The 24,512-nt window shown below is 38.7% G+C and overlaps 1 protein-coding gene across 9 annotated transcripts in view; it reads left to right on the forward strand.

Moving 5' to 3' along the window:
• MAGI1 (membrane associated guanylate kinase, WW and PDZ domain containing 1) overlaps positions 1–24,512 on the forward strand; it is a 615,689-nt gene that overhangs the window by 507,191 nt on the left and 83,986 nt on the right. For 6 of the 9 annotated variants that reach the window (XM_034998455.1, XM_034998457.1, XM_034998458.1 and 3 more), the window contains exons 5-9: positions 2,087–2,288; positions 10,227–10,309; positions 15,053–15,091; positions 20,652–20,709; positions 23,132–23,217. In XM_034998455.1, coding sequence (XP_034854346.1) covers positions 2,087–2,288; positions 10,227–10,309; positions 15,053–15,091; positions 20,652–20,709; positions 23,132–23,217 — 468 coding nt within the window. The remainder of the gene's footprint in view (positions 1–2,086; positions 2,289–10,226; positions 10,310–15,052; positions 15,092–20,651; positions 20,710–23,131; positions 23,218–24,512) is intronic. The other 3 variants (XM_034998456.1, XM_034998463.1, XM_034998464.1) reach the window with 1 other exon arrangement.

Raw genomic sequence — 24,512 nt, forward strand, 5'->3', positions numbered from 1 at the left:
TGCTAATTACCTGGCACTGCGTTCCCTGCTCCACTCAGACAGGTTGTGCTCTCTCCAGTGCCCCCTCCAGACCTATCACTTGTGCCTCGGACCTGGCACGGCAGACCCAGGAGTTTGCCCCATACTCTGGCAGGAGGACAGAACCCCTCCTAGAAGCTGAAGGTTCTAGTGATTCTTTTGAGAATTCATTATCTCTGTCCTCCAAGTATGATTCTTGTACCTGAATCTCCATCCCTGGGTGCTTTCAACATGCACATTTTGGAACCTTCTCCCAAACCTATTCTCTGTAGTAGGGAGTCAGAATCAGCATGTTAGCATCTCTCCAGGTGATTGTTATGTCCACTTATAAATGTGAGAAGTGTACATTCTAACAACATCAGAAATGAATATACCTTGGCTCCTAGAGAAGTAAGGGTGACTCTTTGAAATCTTGCCAAGTTTTGAATTTATTTTTTTATTGATCAGTAATTTCAAAATGTTTCTTCTATGTTGGCCTAATTTCCTTTTTCTCCTTCAGAATTCTAGTTGCTTTCTTAATCTGCAGTCATGGATACAAATTGTAAAACCAATTCAAATTGGCTTAAGCAAGAATTTAGAGGATCAAGCAGTTGAAGAGGCCAGGAGTACATGGAATCAGTGACTCAATTAGGGCCATTTGGTGACTTTCTCTACCTTTCCTTTCGGCTTTCCTCTGTGTAGGCTTAATTCTAAGGCAGGTCTTGCCAAGCTGTGTCAAGATAGCCACGAGCACCTACAGCATGAGAATCTGTCAGCTTAACAATTTCAGCATCAAGAGGATAATTCCAGCAAACACGTCTATGCCTGACATTCATTGGTTTGCTTTGGATCATGTGCCTGATCCGATCACAAAGGCAAGAGTGATAATGTGACTTAGAAACACCACCTGACCTAGGAGTAGGTTTAAGTCAGTCCCCATCTAGACCACCAGGACCTTGAATGGACGGATTTCTAAAGGGAGGTCTGAGAGGGGGTTCTAGGAAAAGATGGGAGAGATGCAAGGCAGCCTCTTCAATGGTGGTGGATTTTTGGTGGAGGTGCCTGTTTAGTAGGCTCGACATGTCCTCCTTCCAAATGTTGAATTACCTTCATTCTCATCTGCGTCATTGGGCGCAACTCATCAGAGAAAGAGTGGAAAACAGCCTTTTATTATTCCTCAGTCTGCTTTCAGAAATCAGAAATGTCTATAGGAGAATTACTGTGGGAGATAGAAAATAACTACAACCCCCGATTATTATTTTTTAAAGCCCCATGGAGAATGATGTTTAATATTCTTGGCCTCTATAAAAATTCAGCCAGAATGTCAACAGTGCCTTTTGTGGATACTTTGTTGACATCACCTCTTGATGTTTCTAGTTAATAAGAAGGCAAGGAGATTCACGTACTTAGAGTCTTCTTTTAAGACCCAAGTCAAGTTAGTCCACCCACGTGATCCTGTTCTGGGGTAACTGTCTTGGTTTTCACAGGAACATTCCCCTCACTTTTCCAAAAGAGGCTTGCATCTGACTCACTGGTATAGCTGTGTCTATATTCTAAAGTTACTTGTATACTTTCCAGTTTGATGTGTCAGCCTTTGATCTTTGCCACTGTCTACCAAAAATGTTTTAAATAATCGATCCAAAAATGGTAATGATGCCACTGTATCTGTGTTTTCAGCATGGACTTTATTCTTGCTCTCCGATGCCCACGGAGTCATGAAACCAAATGATACCTAATAGCAAGAGTATGGCTCAGTCTGTGTTTCAGTGGCCTTATTAGTACAAGAGACTTGAGGTTTTGAGTCATGAATTTGTTTCTTCTTTGGCATTTCCAAGATTTCGAGCAATGCAGTATCTGAGCATGTCTTTCTCGTCTCTCTTTCTAGGTATAATAACTGTGGTATGTCACTTGGATGTTTTCTGTTGAAAGAACTTCCATCTAAATAAAATGGAATAGAGTTGATGGCCAGCAATTAGGAAAGAGTGAGGGCTTTTGAAAATATAGATGCAGACAGTAGTGAACTCCCTGGTTTGGGATATGATTGATGAGTTTCTTTTCTCTCTCTCTCTAACTCCCTGCAACCTAACAGCCGATTCTGGTGACCAAGAAGAGCACATTCTCCAAGAAGCAGCCCTACTGCCTGTGAATACTAGCATCGTCGCTGCCCCCAACACGGACGCTTCTCAGAAGTTCCCTCAATACCTACCTCTTTGTGCAGAGGATAATTTAGGTCCTCTACCTGAGAACTGGGAGATGGCCTACACCGAAAATGGAGAAGTCTATTTTATAGAGTAAAGTATACCATTCCTCCTCCCTGAACTTCCCTTCCTTTCTGTCTTCCCCCTTCCTTCCCACTCTCTAGTGGCTGCACTGGTAAATTACATCTAGAAGGACTGGTCGCGGGATCATGGTATTTTTTTTTTTTTTAAAGACTTTCTTTCTTTTTTTTTTTTTTTTTAAGATTTTATTTATTTATTTGACAGAGAGAATGAGAGAGAGAGCACATGAGAGGGGGGAGGGTCAGAGGGAGAAGCAGACTCCCTGCCGAGCAGGGAGCCCGATGCGGGACTCGATCCAGGGACTCCAGGATCATGACCTGAGCCGAAGGCAGTCGCTTAACCAACTGAGCCACCCAGGCGCCCAAGACTTTATTTCTTTATTTGACAGAGAGAGACACACAGTGAGAAAGGGAACACAAGCAGGGGGAGTGGGAGAGGGAGAGCAGGCCTCCCACGGAGCAGAGCGGGCTCATGGTATTCTTTTATACAATTCAACCAGCTTTGTCCAGAAAAACAATTAGCATAGCATCCTAATCATTGAGTCTGAGGAGCTTGACGAAGCATAAGGTTAATTTCCCTATAAATAGTGGGACACTACATTTTGGTGTATATATAATGGCATAGTATATAAAGAATATATTGAGCCATTAAGAAGAGGTAAATCCTCTGCTTATTTTTTCTTAATTGGGTGGCAGGGGTTTTTTTGTTGTTGTTTTTTGTTTTGTGTTGTTTTTGGTTGTGTTTTCAGAGTTCTTCATACATTCTGGATACAGTTCCTGTATCATTTTTTTGGTTTGTGAACATTTTCCCCAAGCCTGAATTTTCTTTTCATTGTCTTGACTGTGTCTTCCAGAGTTCTTAATTTTGAAGAAGTCTGATTTATCAGGGTTTTTTTTTTTGTGGGCTGTGCTTTTAGTGTGCTGGCTGAGAAATTTTTGCTTAAATCAAAGTTATAAAGCTGTCATTTTCTGCTATTTTTGCTTTAGAAGTTTTATAGTTTGCACTTAGGTCTCTGATCCATTTTAAGTTGTTGTTGTTTTTGTTGTTTTTTTTTAAACATGGTGCAACTACATGGATTAAAATTTGAGAATATGGAAACCACCCCCCCTCACCCCCACCCTTATCTGCAGTCTCGCTTTCCATGGTTTTAGTTACTCGTGGTCACTGTGTTTTGGAAACAGATGCTTCTCCTGACATATTGTCAGATCAGTAGTAGCCTAATGCTACATCACAGTGCATATTGTCAGTCACCTCGCTTCATCTTACCACATAGACATTTTATCACCTCACGCCATTACAAGAAGGGTGAGTAGATGCACTAAGGCATTTTGAGAGAGAGAAAGGACACATTCATATAATTTTTCTTATCATTTATTGTTATAATTGTTCTCTTTTAGTTATTGTTAATCTCTCACTGTGCCTAATTTATAAATTAAACTTCATCATAGGTATGTATGTATAGGAAAAGACATGGTGTATGTAGGATTCAGTCCAATATACAGTTTCAGGCATCCCCTGGAGGTCTTGGAACTTAGCCCCTGTGGATAAGGGGGTATTACTCTACACGGATATGAAAAGTCTTTCAAAATTATAAAACTTATATATACTTAGTGTATATATATACATATATATATATACATATATAATACATATTATTAAAGTTAAACATTTAATAAATAACCTTGACTAAAAATGGAAAAATCTACGGTTGTAACCATTCTAAAAAATCTAAGATAATAATAATTTTTTAATGAGTAATAGTCAATTTTTAAAATGCTGCACGTTGGCTCTATTATCAATATTCTCTGTTAAGATTTACCACAGTTTTATGTACCACTAAAAAAGAAAAACGAAAAGGCCAATTAAACTATAAAATAAATAAAAGTATAAGTAAATCTGTTATACTCAAATAGATTGAAGTTGAAGGTCTGCTCTTCAGTGAACAGTAACAAGGCAAAACTGACAAAGAAAAAAAATTAGAGAAGACACAAATTACCAGCATTAGGAATTAAACAGGGAATCACCACAGACCCTAAAGACATTAAAGGTAATCAGAGAGTGCTGCCAACAAATCTATACACATAGATTTGACAACTTAGATACAATGGACCAATTTCGTGAGAAGCATGAACTACCACAACTCATCCAATATGGAATAGATAATTTAACTAACTCTATAACTATTAAGGAAAATGAATTTGTCATTTAAAAACTCGTGAAAAAGAAATCTCCAGGCCCAGATGGTTTCACTGGAGAACTGCTCAAAGAATTACATTTCTACACAGTCTCCTTCTGAAAATAGAAGTAGAGGAACACTTAGCAATTATGTTTATGCAGCTATTGTTACCTTGTTACCAAAAAAACAAGGCCAGTCTAAGAAAAAAGAAAACTACAGAGTTGGATGCCTGGGTTGCTCAGTAAGTTGAGTGTCTGACTTTTGGTTTTGGCCCAGGTCATGATCTCGGGGTCCTGGGATCGAGCCCTGCATTGGACTCCATGCTCATCTTGGAGTCTGCTGGAGGTTCCTTCCCTCTGCCTTCCCCCACTGCCACGTACTCTCTCTCTCTTTAAATAAATAAGTAAATAAATAAATAAATAAAAATCTTTAAAAAAAAAAAAAAAGAAAAGAAAAAGAATTATACACCATGACCAAGTGGGAATTATCCTGGGGATACAAGATTGGTTCAATATGTGAAAAATTCCTAAATATAATCTACCATATTAAGATACTAAAGAAAAAAACATCACATGATCGTATTCATCAATGCAGTGTTTGACACAATTCAGCACTCATTCGTGATAAAAATTCTCAGAAAAATAAGAACAGAGGGGAATTTTCTTGACTTGATAATATCTACCAAAAATGTACAGCTAACATTATACTTAGTGGTAAAAGACAAAAAAAAAAAAAAACTTTCCCTGCAAGATTAGGGACAAGTCAAGGATGTTCGCTCTCACCACTCTTTTTTTGTTTTGTTTTGTTTTTTTAAGATTGCACTTATCTATTGGCGAGAATGTGTGGGAGGGGAAGAACAGAGGGAGCGAGACAAGCAGACTCCTCAATGAGCTTGGAGTCCCACACAGGGCTCAGTCTCACAACCCTGAGATCATGACCTGAGCTGAAACCGAGAGTCGGTTGCTTAACGAACTGAGGAGCCACCTCAGTTCCCACCTCTCTTAATCAACATGATCCTGGAAGTTCTAGCCAGGATAATAAATCAGGAAAGAGAAATAAAAGACCTACATATTGAAAAAGAAGGAATAAAACTATCCCTCAGTGCAGATTACATGAATGTACACAAGAAATGTCCAAAATTACAAAATATATACAAAATAAGTTCTAGAATAAGTGAGTTCAGCAAGATCACAAGATATAAGCATGCATGTATATCTGTATGAACATGTGGACAACAAATTTCAAAATAAAATATAATTCACATTTACTTCCAGAAAAACACCAGTTACATGTAAATCTAACAAAACATATACAGGATGTTATATGCTACAAACTCTGAAATATTGATGAAAGAAATCAAAGAAGGTCTAAACAAATGGAGAGATGTCCCCTATTCATGGATTGAAAGACACAATTGTATACTAAAGATGTCAGCTCTCCCAAAATGGATATACAGGTTAAATGCAAATCCTGTCAAAATCTCAGTGAGGTTTTTTGTTAATATAGACAAGTTTATTTTAAAATTTATATAGAAAGGCAGTAGAACTAGAATAGCTGGAAAAGGTTTTTTTTGTTTGTTTGTTTGTTTTTTTAAACCCACAACCCTGAGATCAAGACTTGAGCTGAGATCAAGAGTCAGACACTTAACCAACTGAGCCACCCAGGTGCCCCTAGAACAGTTTTGAAAGAGAAAAATAAAGCTAGAGTAATCAGTCTACCAGATATCAAGACTTATTATAGAGCCACAGTAACAATGGCTGGGTGGTATTGGTGAAGAAATGGGCACATACATCAATGAAACCCAGAAACAGATCCACAAATACATCCAAGTGATTTTCAACAAAGATGCCAAAGCAATTCAATGCAGGGAAGATAGCCTTTTCACGGAAGTGGTATTAAATTAAGTGTTTAGCCAGAAGTTAATAAATTAACCTCAACCTCACACCTTATTCAAAAAATTAACTCAGAATGGATCATCACAGACTTAAGTGTAAAACACAAGGCAATTAAACTTTTTGGGAAAAAAATTGGGGGGGGGGCTCTAGGACTAGACAAGGAGTTAGTTCTTAGAGTTGACATCAAAAACATGAACCCTGATTGACTTATTTCACTTAGTATAATACCCTCTAGTCTCCATAGTTTGGCTATTATGGACATTGCTGCTAAAACATTGGAGTGCAGGTGCCCCTTTGGATCACTACATTTGTTTTTTGTTGTTTTTTTTTTTTTTTAAGATTTTATTTATTTATTTGACAGAGAGAGAGAGACAGTGAAAGAGGGAACACAAGCAGGGGGACTGGGAGAGGGAGAAGCAGGCTCCCCGCTGAGCAAGGAGCACGATGTGGGGCTCGATCCCAGGACCCCGGGATCATGACCTGAGCCGAAGGCAGACGCTTAACGACTGAGCCACCCAGGCACCCGGATCACTACATTTGTATCTTTGGGGTAAATACCCAGTAGTGCAATTGCTGGGTCATACAGTAGCTCTATTTTCAACTTTTTGAGGAACCTCCATACTGTTTTCCAGAGTGGCTGCACCAGCTTGCATTCCCACCAGCAGTGTCGGAGGGTTCTCCTTTCTCCGCATCCCCACCAACATCTGTCATTCCCTGACTTGTTAATTTTAGCCATTCTGACTGGCGTGAGGTGATATCTCATTGAGGTTTTGATTTGTATTTCCCCGATGCCGGGTGATGTTGAGCACTTTTTCATGTGTCTGTTGGCCATTTGGATGTCTTCTTTACAGAAATGTCTGTTCATATGACCTTACTGATATGAGGAATTTGAGAAACAAGACAGATAATAGGGGAAGGGGAAAAATGAAACAAGATGAAACCAGAGAGGGAGACAAACCATAAGAGACTCTTAATCTCAGGAAACAAACTGAGGGTTGCTGGAGTGGAGAGGGGTGGGAGGGCTGGGGTGGCTGGGTGATGGACATAGGGGAGGGTATGTACTATGGTGAGTGCTGTGAATTATGTAAGACTGATGAATCACAGACCTGTACCCCTGAAACAAATAATACATTATATGTTAATAAAAATAAAGAAGAAAACAAAACATGAACCCTAAAAGGAATCATTGAGGGGTGCCTAAGTGGCTCAGTTGTTAAGCGTCTGCCTTCGGTTCAGGTCATGATCCCAGGGTCCTAGGATCCAGCCCCGCCTTGGGCTCCTGCTCAGCAGGAAGCCTGCTTCTCCCTCCCCCCACTTCCCCTGCTTGTGTTCCCTCTCTCCCTGTCTCTGTCTCTGTCAAATAAATAAAGTCTTTAAAAAAAAAAAAAAGGAATCATTGATAAATACGATGTCATCAAAATGAAAAACATTTGCTTCAGAAAAGACCCTGATAAGAGGATGAAAAGGCAAACTACAGACTGGGAGAAAGTATTTGCAAACCCCATATCTGAAAATGGATTGATATCTATAGAGTATATAAAGAGCTCTCAAAACTCAACAGTAACATTAAAAAATTCAATTAGAAAATGAACCACAGACGTTTCACTGAAGAGGATATATAGATGGCAAATAAGCACATGAAAAAATGTTCACCCTCATTAGCCATTAGGGAAATGCAAATTAAAATCACAAAGATATCATTACATGCCTATTAGGATGGCTCAAATAAAAAAAATAGTTAGTAACAATAAATGATGGCAAAGATGAAGAGAAACTAGATCACTCATACATTGCTGGTGGGTATGTAAAATTGTATGACATTCTAGAAAACAGTTGGGGAGTTTCCTATAAAACTAAACATGGAACTACCATATGACCCAGCAATTGCACATTTGGCCAGAGAAGTGAACACTTAACATTCACACAAAAGCCTGGACATGAATGTTTATAGTAGCTTTATTCCAAAGAGCCAAAAACTGGAAATACCAGTTTTCCATGCCATTTCCAAATGCCATGGAATACTACTTAGCAAAGAAGGAATTAATTATCAATATATGTGACAACCTTGATGAGAATTAGCTGAATGAAAAATAGCATCCCCAGAGAGTACATACGTATGATTTCATGGAACATTTTTGCAGTGACAAAACCATGGAAATGGAGAACATAGATTAGTGGTTGCCAGGGATTTAAAAGGGGTTTGAGGGGGCAGAGACTCGAAGAAAACCAAGTGTGGCTCTAAAAGGGTAACAAGAGGAAGAATCCTTGTTATGATAGAAATGTTTTCTATCTTGACTGTCTGGAGATCGATATCCCAGTTGTGACATTTTACTTTAGTTTTGTAAGATGTTACCATTGGGGGAATCTGGGTAAAGGGCATGTGGGATCACTCTATGTTCTTTCTTATAAATACATGTGAATCTATAATTATCTCAAAAAACAAAAGTGTTTTTTTAAAAAATCACAGATAATCTTCCCTCCCAGCAATGGCCATTTTTACTATCTTGCTGGTGTAGGAATAGCACAGACCGTGGGTTCTAGTGTTGGACTCCCTGGGTTTGTTCCCAGTGCTGCTAGGTATCAACACACAGTAACCTTGTACCAATTTTCTCACCTCTGTCCTCATTTTTCTCATCTGCAAAATGTATTAATACTTATTCATAGTTCCTTCATAGGGTTATCTTAAGGATTGGTAAATTGTAACATACGTGTAAAAGAACGGATTCTGGTAGTTGTAAGTGATGACAGTTGTTACTATATTACCTTTCATTTGTTTTCTTTTCCTTTTCATACAGTTGAGATGATTTCTATATACATTTGCATTGTTTTTCACTTAAGCCTTAAGTTTTTTCAACAATTAATAAGACTTGGATCTCAAATAACTGTGGCAATGTTTTTCAGCATTTACAACCTAAACTGCAGACTTTCAAAAACAATTGAAGTTACTACCTCAGTTTCCCCCCAAAAGTTTTTTTCATTTCTTGTTTTCATTTCTGGTTTGCAGCATGAACTGCTGGCCTTGTAGTGTGGCCCAGGAGCTTGCCATAGTGTGGCCCAGGAGCTCACGCAGAACTTTGTCCCGGGGTCCTGAGTTGCTTCCGGGCAGTTCCTCCAGACATTCTCATGACGCTTCTAACATGGTTGCAAGGCGGTAATCGGGAATATTACTGTACACTCTCAGACCTTCAAGGCCTCGCTCATTGTCTGTTGAAACACTTCATCTGGAGTCGGGCTGTGCCCTCCAGAAGGCAGACATGTTTAGCTTCTTCAAGCTTTGTGTGGGTTTTTTTTGGCCCAGGTTCTGTTTATGGTAGGTAATTCCAGGTTGCCTTCACTTTGTGTGCAACGAAATTCAGGATGCTGTGATTAATGATCAGTATTAGCCGCTGTGAGCCAATTGCATGAACTGAGGTAGTTTCACAATGTCAGGGGAAATCTTACGTAATATAATGAGTGAAATAGCAGCCTTCTTTGTGAATTACAGCATCCAAGGTTTAAGTCAGAGGCAAATTTAAAGCAAATTGGAGTTTGCTCTTCTGCAAAAGTGAAGACTAAAATAAGTCTAGACAAGGGGAGACCGTATGGACAAGGGGTATCATTTGGAACTCATTTTTCAAAAATAAAACTGGCATCACATGTTAAGCTTTCCATAATGGAATGATTATACCTTAGATAAGTAAAAAGTCTACCTAAGGCCCTTCCCAAGCCTTTTCAGATTCCAAACTTGGGCTCTCTTCTGGGTTGGGTTTGCTGTTGGAAAGTAGCTTTGCTCTGGTTGAGGGGAAATGTTCAAGAGCGTGTAATTCTTTTTGTCATTGAGGTTTTTGCTTTTTTTTTTCCTTTTCAAATGTATTTCTTGTTTTTGTTTCTTGATTTCAGCCATAACACAAAGACAACATCTTGGTTAGACCCTCGGTGCCTGAACAAGCAGCAGAAGCCTCTGGAAGAGTGTGAAGATGATGGTAAGGGGCTAGGAAGGTCTTGGTTCAAGTGAACTGGGGGCTTATTCACATGTGCAAGTTTTAAGGAGTTATATAGCAAGGTCAACCAGGTTTTAACAAGTGAGTTTTTAAAAGGTCATCCAATTTCTGGAAAGTGACCTGTAGTTTCCAAAAGCAGTAGGGGAATCAGACTTGTTTGAAAAGAACAGTTTGTTTATACATAAAGGCAGATGCATGCTACTATCTCCATTAGAAACAGAACTTTAAGACAGACTATTTCAATGAAGATACAACCTCTGCCTTCAGGACCTTGGAGAAAACTCAAGAAAATCTCTAGGAATATAGAAACCAAAGTTGCTCTGGTTACTTACCTATTGGATCCTGATCCTATATTATAAAAGTCTTAAAGGAAAAAAATCCAGAGCTTTTCTTAAATTCTACATGTTCATAACTTGACAAAGGGAAAGCAGATCTTGACTTCTTAGGATCTATCCTCATTATCTGAAAAGTACATTCATCTAAGATCTTTCTTAGATGAGGTGTTACCCTTAGCCTGACTCTGCCTGTTAATCTCGAAAAAGAATCAATTGGCTATAAGAGTTACTATTTTGAAAAGTTTATTTCAAAGTTTTGGGATTTCTAATTACTTTTCCAAAATGGAAAAAAAAAAAAAATTAGAACAAATGTGTGCCTTTTCAGTATACCAAAGTCTATCCCAAGTTCTACCAGAACTATTTTTTTGACATGGATGAATTAAAAGGGAAATGACTTGTTTTGCTACTCATTATTCATCTCTGGCATTTAAATTAGTGGTATAATTATGGAGTACGTATTTTACTATAAGATAATGAAACTTTATTAATTTGTCCTATGGCGCAGAACTGTTGTATATATATAAACTTGAGGTTTGTCTGAAAATGTAAGCCAGTAAAGTGTAATACTGCCAAAACCTTGTACTCTTAGATCCTTCTGCTCTACACGGATTGCAGATACCATGAAATGAGCATAAAATTGGGTGTTTATATTTAGCTATAGAGTGACTGCAAATGGAAATACAAATCCTTCTGACTAAGGAGGCATGACTGAGATGCTCATTTTATTTTGGTTGCTTAGTCCCGTTCCTGAAGAAGGAATGGAACGTGTGTGGTCAGCTTCATTATTTGCATGCTTCAGGGATAAGGAACTGTCCAGATTATTCAAATACTATGTTTCATATATAATATAAAAGTGACCAATTTTCAAAGATCAGAATATAAAATACACTCAACCGTAAAATTTCAGGGACCAAAATTTAATCTTTATTTGATGCTTGATGATTGTGAAGGCATTTTCGACTTCTTATTACCATAGGAGAGCTTCAGTGTCGATCTCCTTTATAATTATACTGGGAACATACAAAAATGAGTGTTAATATAGTTTATAGATGATAGAAGACTCCAATAGCTTTTACCAAGAGAAACTTAATGGAGTAGAAGTGTTGAGTAGAATGGCTGAATTATTTTGTGACCAAATCTAGTACAGTTGACCCTTGAACAACATAGGTTTGGACCGCACTGGTCCATTTTTGTGTGGATTTTTTTCCATAAATATATTAGAAAAAGTTTTGGAGATTTCTGGCAATTTGAAAAACCTGCAAATGAATCTTACAGCTTTGAAGTACCAAAAATATTAAGAAAAGATTAAGTATTATTGTAAGAATATAGTATATAATACTTAGAATGTACAAAAGAAGTGTTAATCGAATATATTATTGGTAAGGTTTTCAACAGTAGGCTATTTGTAGTTAAGTTTTGGGGAAGTCAAAAGTTACACACAGATTGTTAACTGCGGAGAGTCAATGCCCCCTAATCCCTGTGTTTTTTTGTTTTTTTGTTTTTTAAACCCCTGTGGAAATCGGAGGGGTAGACGAACCATGAGAGACGATGGACTCTGAGAAACAAACAGGGTTCTAGAGGGGAGGGGGGTGGGAGGATGGGTTAGCCTGGTGGTGGGTATTGAGGAGGGCACATTCTGCATGGAGCACTGGGTGTTATGCACAAACAATGAATCATGGAACACTTCATCTAAAACTAATGATGTAATGTATGGGGATTAACATAAGAATAAAACAAACAAACAAACAAAAAACCCTGTGTTGTTTAAGGGTCAACTGTTATTTTTAATTCTTAGAATTCTTGTCATTGGTGTTAATGATATTATCTGGAACAAGTATGTATTCATACCAAATACCATTAGTTTATGAATTATCCCTTCAACATTAGGATTCACAGAACCTTTTTCTAGTAGAAATTATATGCATGTCTGTGTGCCTGTATACATAAACAATATAAATATATAACCAGATGTTACCACTCGGTCATTTATCAGTTCCCACACCTGCATTTTCTGTTGCCTGTTAACACAAATCTGCCTTGTGTTGTTGTTTATGTTGTGACACAAAGAAGAATAATGTTGTTGGTCACAGTATTCCTCCTGTATTTCTTTCTGTTCTCTGGAAGTCATACACACATGGAGTGTAACAATATAGCATCACACTTATTATAAAAAATTTATATATTGTTTCCTAACTCAAAAAAGTGATGAACTGGTTTGGGATTTTGATCCTCAGTGTATAACTCCTTTTGTTGTTTCTGTGTATCGAGTTGAATTAAAAGCCTTTCACCTTGCCTCTGAGCTCCAGGCCAATATTTGAATCTGCCTGGTTGATAATGCTCTTTGTCTGAAAGAGACTTCAAACTAGTCTGCTTAAAACCCAACTATTGATCTCTTCCCCACCCAAACCTGGTCCTCTGTAAGTGTTCCCTATCTCGGTCGAGGGTAAAATTCATGCATACCTAACAGTCCCCCTTGACCTACTACTTCTCTTGACATTCATTTCAACCCATCTACCCTTTGAATTTACTTTGCCTCCCAGATATCTCTGGAATCCATTCACTATTTTCTTTACCACCTGTAGCATCCTAGGTCAGGCCACACTCATCTCTCACCCAGACTCTTTCCCACTCTCCTTACACTGTACCCAGAGCAGTCTTTTAAAATGTCAGTGTGATTGTGTTATCATGGACCACCCCCTCAAGCCCTATTCACTGGTTCTCTGCACCATAAATACTCAGCCCTCCCCATAGCTGGTCCCCAAGCCCTAAGTGGTTTGACCTCTGGCTTTTCTCACTCTTACTCCTCTCCGCTCTGCCCTTCATCCCTACTAGTTCTCTCTCAGAATATTCTTACACTTCACAAACAGTTCTTGATTGCCTTCTATATTTCAAGTGTGTCCTAAGAACTTCAGATGTATCAATGAACACAACAGTCAAAATTCCCTGCTGTCAGAAAGCTCAAATTTCAGTCATACATCACTGTAGGTCTTTTTGTTAAATTGTTCATACCCTTTAGGTTATAGCTCAGGGACTGTTTCCTTGACCTTGCCCCCAGATATGAGTAGGTCACTGTGTGATGTGTGTTACCTTAGAGAAATAATCACAGTTTTAACTTTAGTTTTATTTATGGGAGTTTGGGATTTGTCTCCTCCTCCAAAAGGATATTTGATCTGTACTTTTGCACAGTGACTGGCCCGTGGTAGGTCTCTCTCATTAAATGCTTATCGGAGAAATGAATGAACGCACCCCCAAAGACATTATTAGATAATATTTAAATGGGCATTTTCTTGAAAGATTTTATGTAAATAAGATTCCATTTTTCAGAGACAATGCCAGCACCAAAACTTATTGTTGGCAATTGAATCACTTTTAAGTCAAGGCTTTACAAGGCGTATAGCGCCACGTTGATTACTGAAGTCAGTAACGGAGATATCCATTCATCCATCCGCCCATTTTGAAATATTTAGTAGTTACCATGTACCAAAAACTCCTGGGCACTGAGCATTTTGCAGTGTGAAAACGGTTTTATTCCCGTGTTTGTGGAACCTACAGTACACGGGGAACAGCCACTTGCTCTGTAGCTGGAGAGACTTTATGCGTGAAGTGATTTGTTGTGTGCTGTTCTGTGTTCTCAGTTATCATACAGCGTTTTACTTACAGCAGGAGGAGGTCGAGCATGGAAAGGATCTTGACTGGTTTTGCCCCCTGACTTATTGAGAACATTTTCATTCTAATATTTCTGAGCTGTTTGACTTAGAAATCCTATACAAACTAAGCGATGCCTTCCCATGCTCATTTCAGGGCAGGCTTCAAGCCTGCTTTCCCAACGTGCAACATCCTGACATAATTCCTCTCTAACTCCCTCTGTAAGACGCTGTTAAGTGTAGTGCATTTTACAATGTGCATTCTCAATTTGACCTCACCTTCCATATTTCAGGCAGCAGCATTACTTCTAAGTTAAGCAATGCTTTAATTGTGAGTATAATTGCCTCACTGATTAGAGGATTATTGCAGGATTAAAAGGTCTAACACTGAAAGGTGTAACAGCTTTGTTTGCCCGAAATAAGGTCTGTAATAAGTGACTTCCCACTTTAAGAACACTGAAACCGCGAGGGTATTTGTCATCTTCTACCACCAATCAAACCCCATTCTGACATGCAAGGAAATGAGCCATATAATTACGTTGCCAATATCAGCTCCTACCGTTTTGTGATTTACACTGAGGTCTCCGGTTTACTAGCCAAGCCAGGGAGATAGGCCACAATGCAGGTAAGGACAAAACGGAGGGATGTGTTGCTGCTGTTTTTCTGAGGGGAGTTTTCTTTCTTGGTGTTGGTGTCTGAATTTTTCTTTCTCTCTTTTCTGTCTCATTCCCGCTATTCCTTTGGAGAAGAAGGGGTCCACACCGAGGAGCTGGACAGTGAACTAGGTAAACCCTCCCAGCCTGCCGCTGCTGCATGACTTGCCCTGAATGCTTTTTGTCTCCAGCGATTGCTTATTCCTTCAGTTTCTTTAGTTTGCACTTCTTCAATGATGATTTTCATTCCAGCTTATCCATGAAAGGTCAATCTTACAGCCCTAATGTCTGACTTGCAGGCATCATGCAGAGTTGTAGTAAGTTGTGTTTACAAAGAAAATGCCTGAGTGCATCAAGACTAGAATGAGAGTTAGCAAATTGGTGGTAGGTAGTCTTGTGAACTGAGGATTAAGAAGAGCCTTGAGAGGGTAGATGCTTGCTGTGTGCCTTCATCTCTGGTATGACCTACCTCCGCCTCATTTCTTCGTTTGCTGCGGGTGGTGATCTCCATGGGCCATGCAGAAAAGCAAAGCAAAACAAAACTAAAAACCCACCAAACGCATTAAGGATCTTTGTAGGAGTGATAGCAATACAGTGATTCTCCTGATCAACTGAATAGTTAATAAGTCTTAGTCTTGGGTTATTAAGTCACGAGCCACGTGGTGACTTTGTAGATGTAGTGAATGGCTTGAAAACCAGATACTGCGCTTCTGTGTGACATTTTCCTTAGAGTGTGTGTATCCATGTAAATCAAGTCTCGACTAGTCTAGCTGTTGCAGTTAGAAATAATTTACATTTGCAGATAATGCCAAATGCTTTTGTCTTTGCTGTTGGAATATATTGAATTATGCTCTACATAAGTTTTATGTTCGGCTTTGAACAATATTAAAATTAGTTTGCATTCCATCTGATGCATCTACTGAAGGATAGATTGGAAAGCCCAGGTTTTCAAGCTAAATTGCACATAAAAGCCTTGGCTTATTGAACATTGACCATCATGTATTTTTGAGATAGAAGATTGTTTAACATCGATATGAAAAGAACTGTCCTGAGATTATTGAATCAGCCTAACATTTTTGAGATTGCCTTAAGAACTAAAAATATAAATACTTAATAATACAGATTACTGTTTTAATGTGATTTTGTTTGTGTTTGTTATATAATAATCAATCATGGTTGACTGGAGTTATGATATAATGGAATTTAGCTCTGTTTTTCTTAATGTTGGGAACATATCCTGTTGTAACTGATAGATATGCTGACATTGATCGATAACTGTTGCATGGAGCTTATTTTTAAAAGATATTTAATAAGTTGTCCTTTTCATTGTGGTAAGAAGGACTTGAGATTCACCCTGTGGTCTAGAACAATTTGAAATTTGTTCTATCAAAAAAATTACTTGGTAATATTAAAGTAATAGAAAAAGACAACTGGTTTTTGAGACACACGATGAGTGCCTTAACCATTTGCTGAACCAATTTAAATCACTCTTGCTAGGTGATTGATACCCACTGCCATCTGCGGATGGCTGGTAGAGTTAATACAGCTGTGCACAGAGGCATATTTGCTTCTATGGAAGTTTAAATGTTGACATTTTTAGGAAAGAATTTTCTGTATTTTTCCCCCTGTAACTATAATATTGTGGGAACTTTCCTATGCTGTTGAAGATTGAAAAAAATAAGCGTTAATGACTACATATATCATTTCTCATGGTCACAGTGGTAATCCTGAGAGTTGGTTTAGTGACATAGCAGAACTGTCTCTGGGGGCAAATCAGGCTGCCTTGCTTCTTGTCCATTCTCCCATGTTTACTGGGGGGCTTTGTGACTTGGGCAAGTCACTCAACTTCTCTTAGCTTTCCTTTCCCTACCTGTCAAGAGAGGCTGAAAGAGGAGCTCCCATACTGTTTGTGAGGAAACTTAATGAAAATGTGTCTTAATATTTGTCCCTGCGATCAGTATATATTGTTGTTTCTAGTAGCTTTATTATTTCATAACTAATTCCATCTTGTTGGACTTTTTAATACTCTTTGTGGTACTTTTTGCCTTTAATATGGGTCAGGAGAAGAATGTGTATGTGGAAATGACCCAAGTGTGTCCTTGTGGGTAGAGACAGGACTCTTGATTTTTGCCTGCACATATCCACTGTGTAAAGAGTAGTGTGTACACACACACAATTTTCTCTTGCATTCATTCCAGATTTTACTGACAAGCTTACTGCCCATTTTCTTAATAAGAGGGTCCTAATTTCAAACAACAGCAACTGTCCGGTTTTCAGAGAACAGTGAGATTCCAGATGTGACAAGGAAACCCTGTCTGAGAGGTGGGGGCGGTTGGCTTAGGTGTTGGACACAGATCATTTGATTATAGAGTTGTCATTTCTGAACTCTGTTGTTTGAGCTGGGTCAGTGGCTGCATTACGCACTTTTGGTTTGCAGAATTTATCACATGCTCTGCAGACATCTTCCCAGAATTGAAAAGTACTCCCTTTTGGAATTATAGGGTATTTAGGTGCTAACACCAACTCGGAGAGGTAGAGACAAGGAAAATGAGGTTCCCTCCCCACCAAGACTAAGTCACAGTTTTGAAATCTATCTGTGATTGTGCACATGACTTTTAATGTATGTGCTGACATACCTCTTATGAAAAGAACGTAGCACATGTGACTGCTTCATATTTGCTTCTGTGGTAACAAGTAGTACAGGATGAGATTCTTAAAGGCAGGGCTAGCTAGCAAGCAGGCCATATAAATCTGTTCTGTTCCTTTCCTGCTTTCTTAGAACATGGCCATTTGTTGAGCCTACATGCCAGGTGCTGTGCAAAATGTCCTATAGGCATCCTCATTTAATCCATAGTTGACCCTTCAAGTAAATCCCAGTGAAAGATGTAGTTGCAGGATACTCAGTAACTAGTCAAATATCAGATCTATGAAGTGGTAGAGCGAAGGTTCAGTCCCCAGTCTGGACAACCCTGAAAGGGTCTTAGGCGCCTAAAATAGCTGTGACAGGTAGTATATTCTGGTCTGATGTCCAGCAGTTGTTAGACATAGGGGCTGACCCTTCAGGCGACAGCAGAGTTTTTAGTAAAAAAAAAAATGTAGTCATTATTTTCTGGGCTTTGGCATTTTCTGTCATTCTCAGTTTTTTAGAACCAGAAGACAAATTCGAGGACAAACATCTTCCTTTTTTAAATCGATGACCCATTTCTATTTTAAGCATTAGGAGACTAATTCCTATTATTAAGTTAATCACCACATTGGAAGTGAGAAATCTATCTTTTCAACTGAAAATGAGTTTTAGCTTGGAAAACTGGAAAATTTCTGGAGTTTGCTAACCCGTTCCAGAAGATGTGTGTAAATTTGCAAGTGTCCAGGAATAGCCATTGATCTGCCGCATTTCTCAACCCTAGAGTATAAAGGTTTTGACTAGACAACAGGACTAAGGTCAGAGGTGGCTTCTTTTTTTGTACCCTCTTCAGACCTCCATCAAAGCACTAACTGTATAGTGTTTGAATTGTCTGCTTAGTTGTGCACTTGTAATTATCTTTGTGTTCCGGGTGCCAACCACACCCTCAAGCAGACAATAGACCCTCTCTAAATGTTGACAAATTAATAATTGAATGAGTTAACATACAGTATTCTATTAGTTTCAGGTGTATAATATAGTGATTCAGCAATTCTGTATATCACTGGTGCTCATTGTAAGTGTGCAAATGAATTAAATTCTTAATATTTCCCGTTTTATCTAAAGCTAGGCCAAATATTCAAGGTTGCAAATTTTGGAAAAGATCTGGTTCAGTGAAACATAGAGCAGGCCCCTCACATTTACCCACTCCTGCCCCCTGCCTGAACAAACATGTGGACTGTACCCCAATTTGCATTTTTTTAATATTCGATTTCTCAACTCCTTGGAAATATTTTCCTGGTTCATTTTCATTTAAATGGTAATTTCCAGCTTTGTAAGGGGAAACCATTTCTCAGGCATTTGATTTGCATCAGTTCATATGGCTTGGTGGATAAAAATGCCAAGTTGTATCAACATCTGCAAATTGACCTGTCTTGCATTTTAGTAGCTCATGTCTCCTGGAATTCAAAGACTTCTTTAAAACCTGCTAAGTGTTTAAAAAAAATGAGAAGAAAAGGGGGAAAACCCGTCTCTTTGTTTGCAAATAGATAACATGTGGAGCAAAAACCATGAAATTAATGTCTCTTGATACGCAGCCAAATCTGAGCAAAACATAAACTTTGAGTAATTAGCGGTGTGTGTTTGCGTGCACGCGCGTGACTCCGTTTCGGTGCGGGACGGTTTGTGGCATATGTAAGCTTATGCCTTGATGACAGAGTCATTCTTTGGAAATAGTGACCATAGGAGTCCTTGAGTTAAAAAAAAAAAAAAAAGAATCTAGTATTTCAAAATAAGTGATATTTCAAGTGTTTGTAATATTCTGTTCATGTTGGTCTTAATAGCCGACTTCTAGGAAGAATGATTCACTTTGGAGTAGGCATTATACAAGCTTGCCGCAACCGTGTATATATCCGAGTGGCTTTGAAATTAAGTTGAGTAATTGCTCCTCTGCTTGAAAGAATTGCTTAGTGACACAAAACACAACCTGGTTGCTTCTTTCACCAAGTCAAATTATCTGGTGCAATGGGCTTTTTCATAATAGATTCTTGCTGTGGCAGAAGTCACTATTAGCTAGTTAATAAAGTTCCAGCCTTTGTAGGAAACCTTACGAAGTTAAGTCCAGGAGAGCACGGGTGAGTTTTCAGAAAGGCACGGAAATCCCGCAATGCCATTTTACGTGACCACGAGAAAGGAATAAAATCTTCCCCCTTAACTAGTGAGTTCTCAGAGGGCAGGACCTATGTTTCTGCTTTCGCAAGCAAAGTGCTGCCGAAGGTGGGTCTGTTTGAATATAGCACCTAAGTGATAGATGCCTGCAATTTGAAAGCCCAACTCTAATCTTTTACTTACTTGGCAGCATTTTAATTAGAAACAAGGAGGAGGGGCGCCTGGGTGGCTCAGTTGGTTAAGCGACTGCCTTCAGCTCAGGTCATGATCCTGGAGTCCCGGGATCGAGTGCCACATCGGGCTCCCTGCTCAGCAGGGGGTCTGCTTCTCCCTCTGCCCTCTTCCCTCTCTTGCTATCTGTCTCTCATTCTCTCTCAAATAAATAAATAAAATCTTTAAAAAAAAAAAAAAAAAGAAAGAAACGAGGAAATAAGATGCAAATTTTATTTTATTCCAGGGAGAGCCAAAACAGCACTATTGTATTGAAAATGAAAAGAAACATTAATTTTCATCCATTTTTGTTTGTGTGGTAAGGTAGTCTAGAAATACAATGGGAGAATTGTAAATGTATAAGGTATAAACTAGGCATTCAAGGCAAATTTTAACTATATTTCCATTAAAATCTAATTTAATAGTTGATTCAGAACAAAGGCTTCTGGGACTACATTTTATTAAGTTTTATTAGCTTGTACAAAATATCAGTAAAGAATTGTTCCTCATGTAGAAAAATACGCTGATAAATATAAGACTGCCTTCTAGTTTGTTGTTGTTAGGATACACAGTTTTCATTGGACTTAAGGCATTTTTATGAGTCTTTCTCTTTTTGCCTCACTCAGTTGTTGAAAATCCTTAAGCTCTTAAAGAATATGCTCTTCTTGCTCTAAATGTTCTTTTATTTTTCAGAACTGCCTGCTGGTTGGGAAAAGATTGAAGACCCTGTCTATGGTATCTACTATGTAGAGTAAGTGCCTATTAATCTCTATTTTAGTTTATACTCCTCTATAATTAGGTACATTTATGCTGATCAGAGTTTGTCATCATTATATGGTCCAAACTGATACTAATAACAACAACATAATAATTTTATAATGAAAATATATATGCATATATTAGTGAATGAGAAAATATTCAGCAAATCTGAAGACAGTAAATTATATTCTAAAATTCATGAGGGCAAGATCTATGTCTTTTGTTTACCACTGTTTTACCAGGACCCAACACAGTCCTGGCATATGGCAGCTACTCAGTAAGTATTAGTTGAATGAATGAATGAATGAATGAATGAATGAATGAATAAGAAAAGCAAACCAGATGAGTAGGTGTTATCTTCTGAAGAAGAACCTGTTTGCCTACTTTTTGCCCCACCCAGGTCTGAACTTTTCAGTAATTACTTACTTATTCATTCAGACTTTCTAAAAGGGCCAGACACATAGTAATGTATGAAATGTCACCAGGATTAAGAAGGTAATTCAGAACTGGCCCAAGCTGCAAGACCCTGTATGCTTCTTTGCCTCTCCCTTGCCTGAGGACCATCTACATAGCTCTTGCTTTCCATTTTTAAGACTCTTAAGCCCTCCTCATGACCTCCATAGTATGTACCTTATTTTAGCACTGGCCACACACTTTGTCCATTCATTAGAACCATCTATTGTTAGGATGATACTGAAAGAAAAGAAACCCGAGAGATTGGACATTGAAGCAGAAATGCTCTGTATCACTTCCTTCGAGAAAGATGAGAAATAACTAATAAAAAATCCTTTGAAAGAAACAAATGCTATATAAATATTCTATCATCATAATCCTACCTGGTGCAATGAAGATAACTAGCCAGCTTTCTATCCCTCATGCTGCTAGCAATGAAAAGTCATCTGCATCATGCCCTGGCAATAAGAGCATATGATGGAAATTGTAAAATGCTCAGCATCGTATTATAAAAAATTATAAGCTTAATATAGCAAGTGTCATTGGCCAGTACTGACATTGCTACCGCTGGACCTAACAAGAAGGATTTGGTGATTTGGGACTTTAGAAAAGCAAGCTCCGTTCCTTCTCTGATACTCAGAAAATAAAATTCCATCGTGTGCCCTGCAGATCATCTTTCAGATGTTTAATGGGGTTTCTGTATATTCGGGGTTCATTTGGAGTTCTCCCTCAACTAATTTGTGCATTAAGAGAGAAAGGGAAGAGGCGGTAACAGCTTTATAGGATAAAGAGACCTGGTTTGAGGGGAGAGTTGTTACCTTCATATCTGGTCCTCCTCCCTGTGTCTTAGCAGCTCCACCTGCCTGCTGTGGTAGACCGTTTCTTAGCATGAAATTGCCTACAAGAATTAGCAAATAAGCAACCAGTCCTAGGAATGAGAGCTAATTAGTCTCTCCACCCTATTTGACAAGCCTGTCTTTAAGAAATATTTTGAGTTCTGAATACTGTAACCACATAATAGGTATGTTCCCGAACCTCTAATGAAGTATGATTTTGGTGGAAAAAAGAAAGAACGTATGTATGCTTGTGTGTATATATTTGTGTAATACATGTGTATATACACTAAGGTCATGGCAAAAAAACCATGTATGTACATGTATTCATATGGACATGTGTGTGTGTGCATTTTTGTTTGGCCGTGGCCTTATTAGTTCTGGAGCCATCTGAAGTATCTGGGTCTCTGTCACTTTGGACACATCACATTTGCTTAGGTTTGCTGCATTTGGAGTTTTTTTGCCTAAGGCTTAGACTTTTAATCCTGGCTCCATGTCAGTTGATCAAAATAGTTGACAGATGTTGGTAGAGCCCTTCTTTGAACTTCGGGTGAGTGCTTCTGCCCCTGTGAACTGCGGTAGGAAGTCACATAGTGCTCTGGCATTGTGTGTTACACACAACATTGTATCTCCGCTTTAATCTCATTTTTTTTTTTTTTATCATTCTAACAATCTACTCTCTGTTGAATTAAAGCACCTCTCCCTGTAGGGTGCTTCCTTGGACATTTGGAAAAGTCAGTGGTTAAAATCCTGGGATTTGAAAGCAGGCAGACCTGAGCTTACATGCCTCTTTCTTGTTTACTAGCTATGTTATGTTAGGTGAGTCATTAACTGCTCAGAAATTTACTTTCCTTACCAGAAAAATGTGAATAAAAGTGGGACCTACCTCCTGGCCTTTACTGAAGATTTTTAAATAAAATACATGAAAAACTGGTAGCATCTAAGCAGTCAGGATGTGGAAGGTGTTCATGTCTTTTTCCTCATCCTGACTGCACACGTCGACACGGGATGGTCAGTGTCGCAGACCACCTGCTTTGCTTGGTTCCAATCCAGGGCCTTGGCCAGACTGGCATTTTGCTTGGGCGAGGAAATGTTTCCTAACCGAATACTGTCTGTCTCCTGCTCCAGCCACATCAACAGGAAGACACAATATGAGAATCCAGTTCTAGAAGCCAAACGGAAGAAGCAGCTTGAGCAGCAGCCGCAGCCCGAAGGTTGGCTTTCTTTCCCCGGATGTGTGGGCAGAGGAGCTTGGGGCAAAGCCTGGGCGCTGACACCCCCGTGTGGTCAGACCCGGCCTCTGTGTTCGCGTCCTCCCGCCTTGTGGCAGGCAGACCTGCTGTCCTGCAGGGGGGTGGATGACAGAGCTTCTGCTGGAGCTCCCTGCCCAGAACTCAGACAGCTGGGGGGGTGGGGGGGGGGATGGTGTGCAATCCCAAGCCTCCCCACCCCCACCCCCCCACTCTCCACTTTAATGTAGAAATAGGCTGTTGCCAAACTGGAGAACTTTGTGTTGCCCCAGCATGTTTATAATACCACCTGGTGTCTAAATCCAAACTGCTCTGAGCACTTTCAGAGGAGTTCCTGTGTATGAAACGAACTTCTAATTTTAGGAACGTGACATGTAGGAATCAGAAAAAGCTGGTAATTTGGAACGCTTTTTAAAAATTGTAAGTTAATTCATGCTCTTTACAAACATACAAACAGTTCAAGAATGGAGAATATTAAGTTTTCCCCTGCTGGCTCCCATCCCATTCTCAATGATAAACACTGGGCAGAATCTATCTAGGATTGTGCATAAATGCATATTTTAACAAAAATCAGATCATAACTTATATGTATGCATGCACACACACACATATATATATACACACACGTATGTATTAGCTTTGGGACCTCATTTTCCCATTTAAGTTTATTTCTTATACTTAGTTCAAAGCTGGTTAATACAGATTTACCCTCTAATTTTTAAGGGCTGCATAATTTTCCATTTTATGAATCTCTCCACTTCATTTAGCCATCTTTTTGTTAATAGATCTGATCATTAACAGTCATCTATTTATTAATAGAGTTTTTTAGTTTTTCATTGCAACCTTTTAAAATGATAGGCTTAATAACCCCTCAATATATAATGTGTAAATAGCAAATACATGAAAATCAAATATAATACTTTTCTTATTATAATATTGGATATAATAAATATAAACCATAGAGTAGAAGTTGGTAAATCTTTTCTATAAATGGCCAGCTAGTGGATATTTTAGGCTTTGCTGTTCATATAGTCTCTGTTACAACTGTTCATCTCTGCCCTTAAAGTATGAAAGCACCTACACACAATCTGCAAATGAATAGTTGCACTGTGTTCCAATAAAACATTAGATGTGAACATTGAAATTTGAACTTCATGTAATTTTCATGTGTTACAAAGTATTTCCCATTTTAATTTTTTTTCAACCATTTACAAATAGAAAAACCATCCTTGGCTCGAAAGTTGTATACAAATAGATGT

This window comes from Mirounga leonina, unplaced genomic scaffold, assembly GCF_011800145.1.
Source record: "Mirounga leonina isolate KUSES-001 unplaced genomic scaffold, KU_Mleo_1.0 Mir_94, whole genome shotgun sequence".
Taxonomy (NCBI): Eukaryota; Metazoa; Chordata; class Mammalia; order Carnivora; family Phocidae; genus Mirounga; species Mirounga leonina.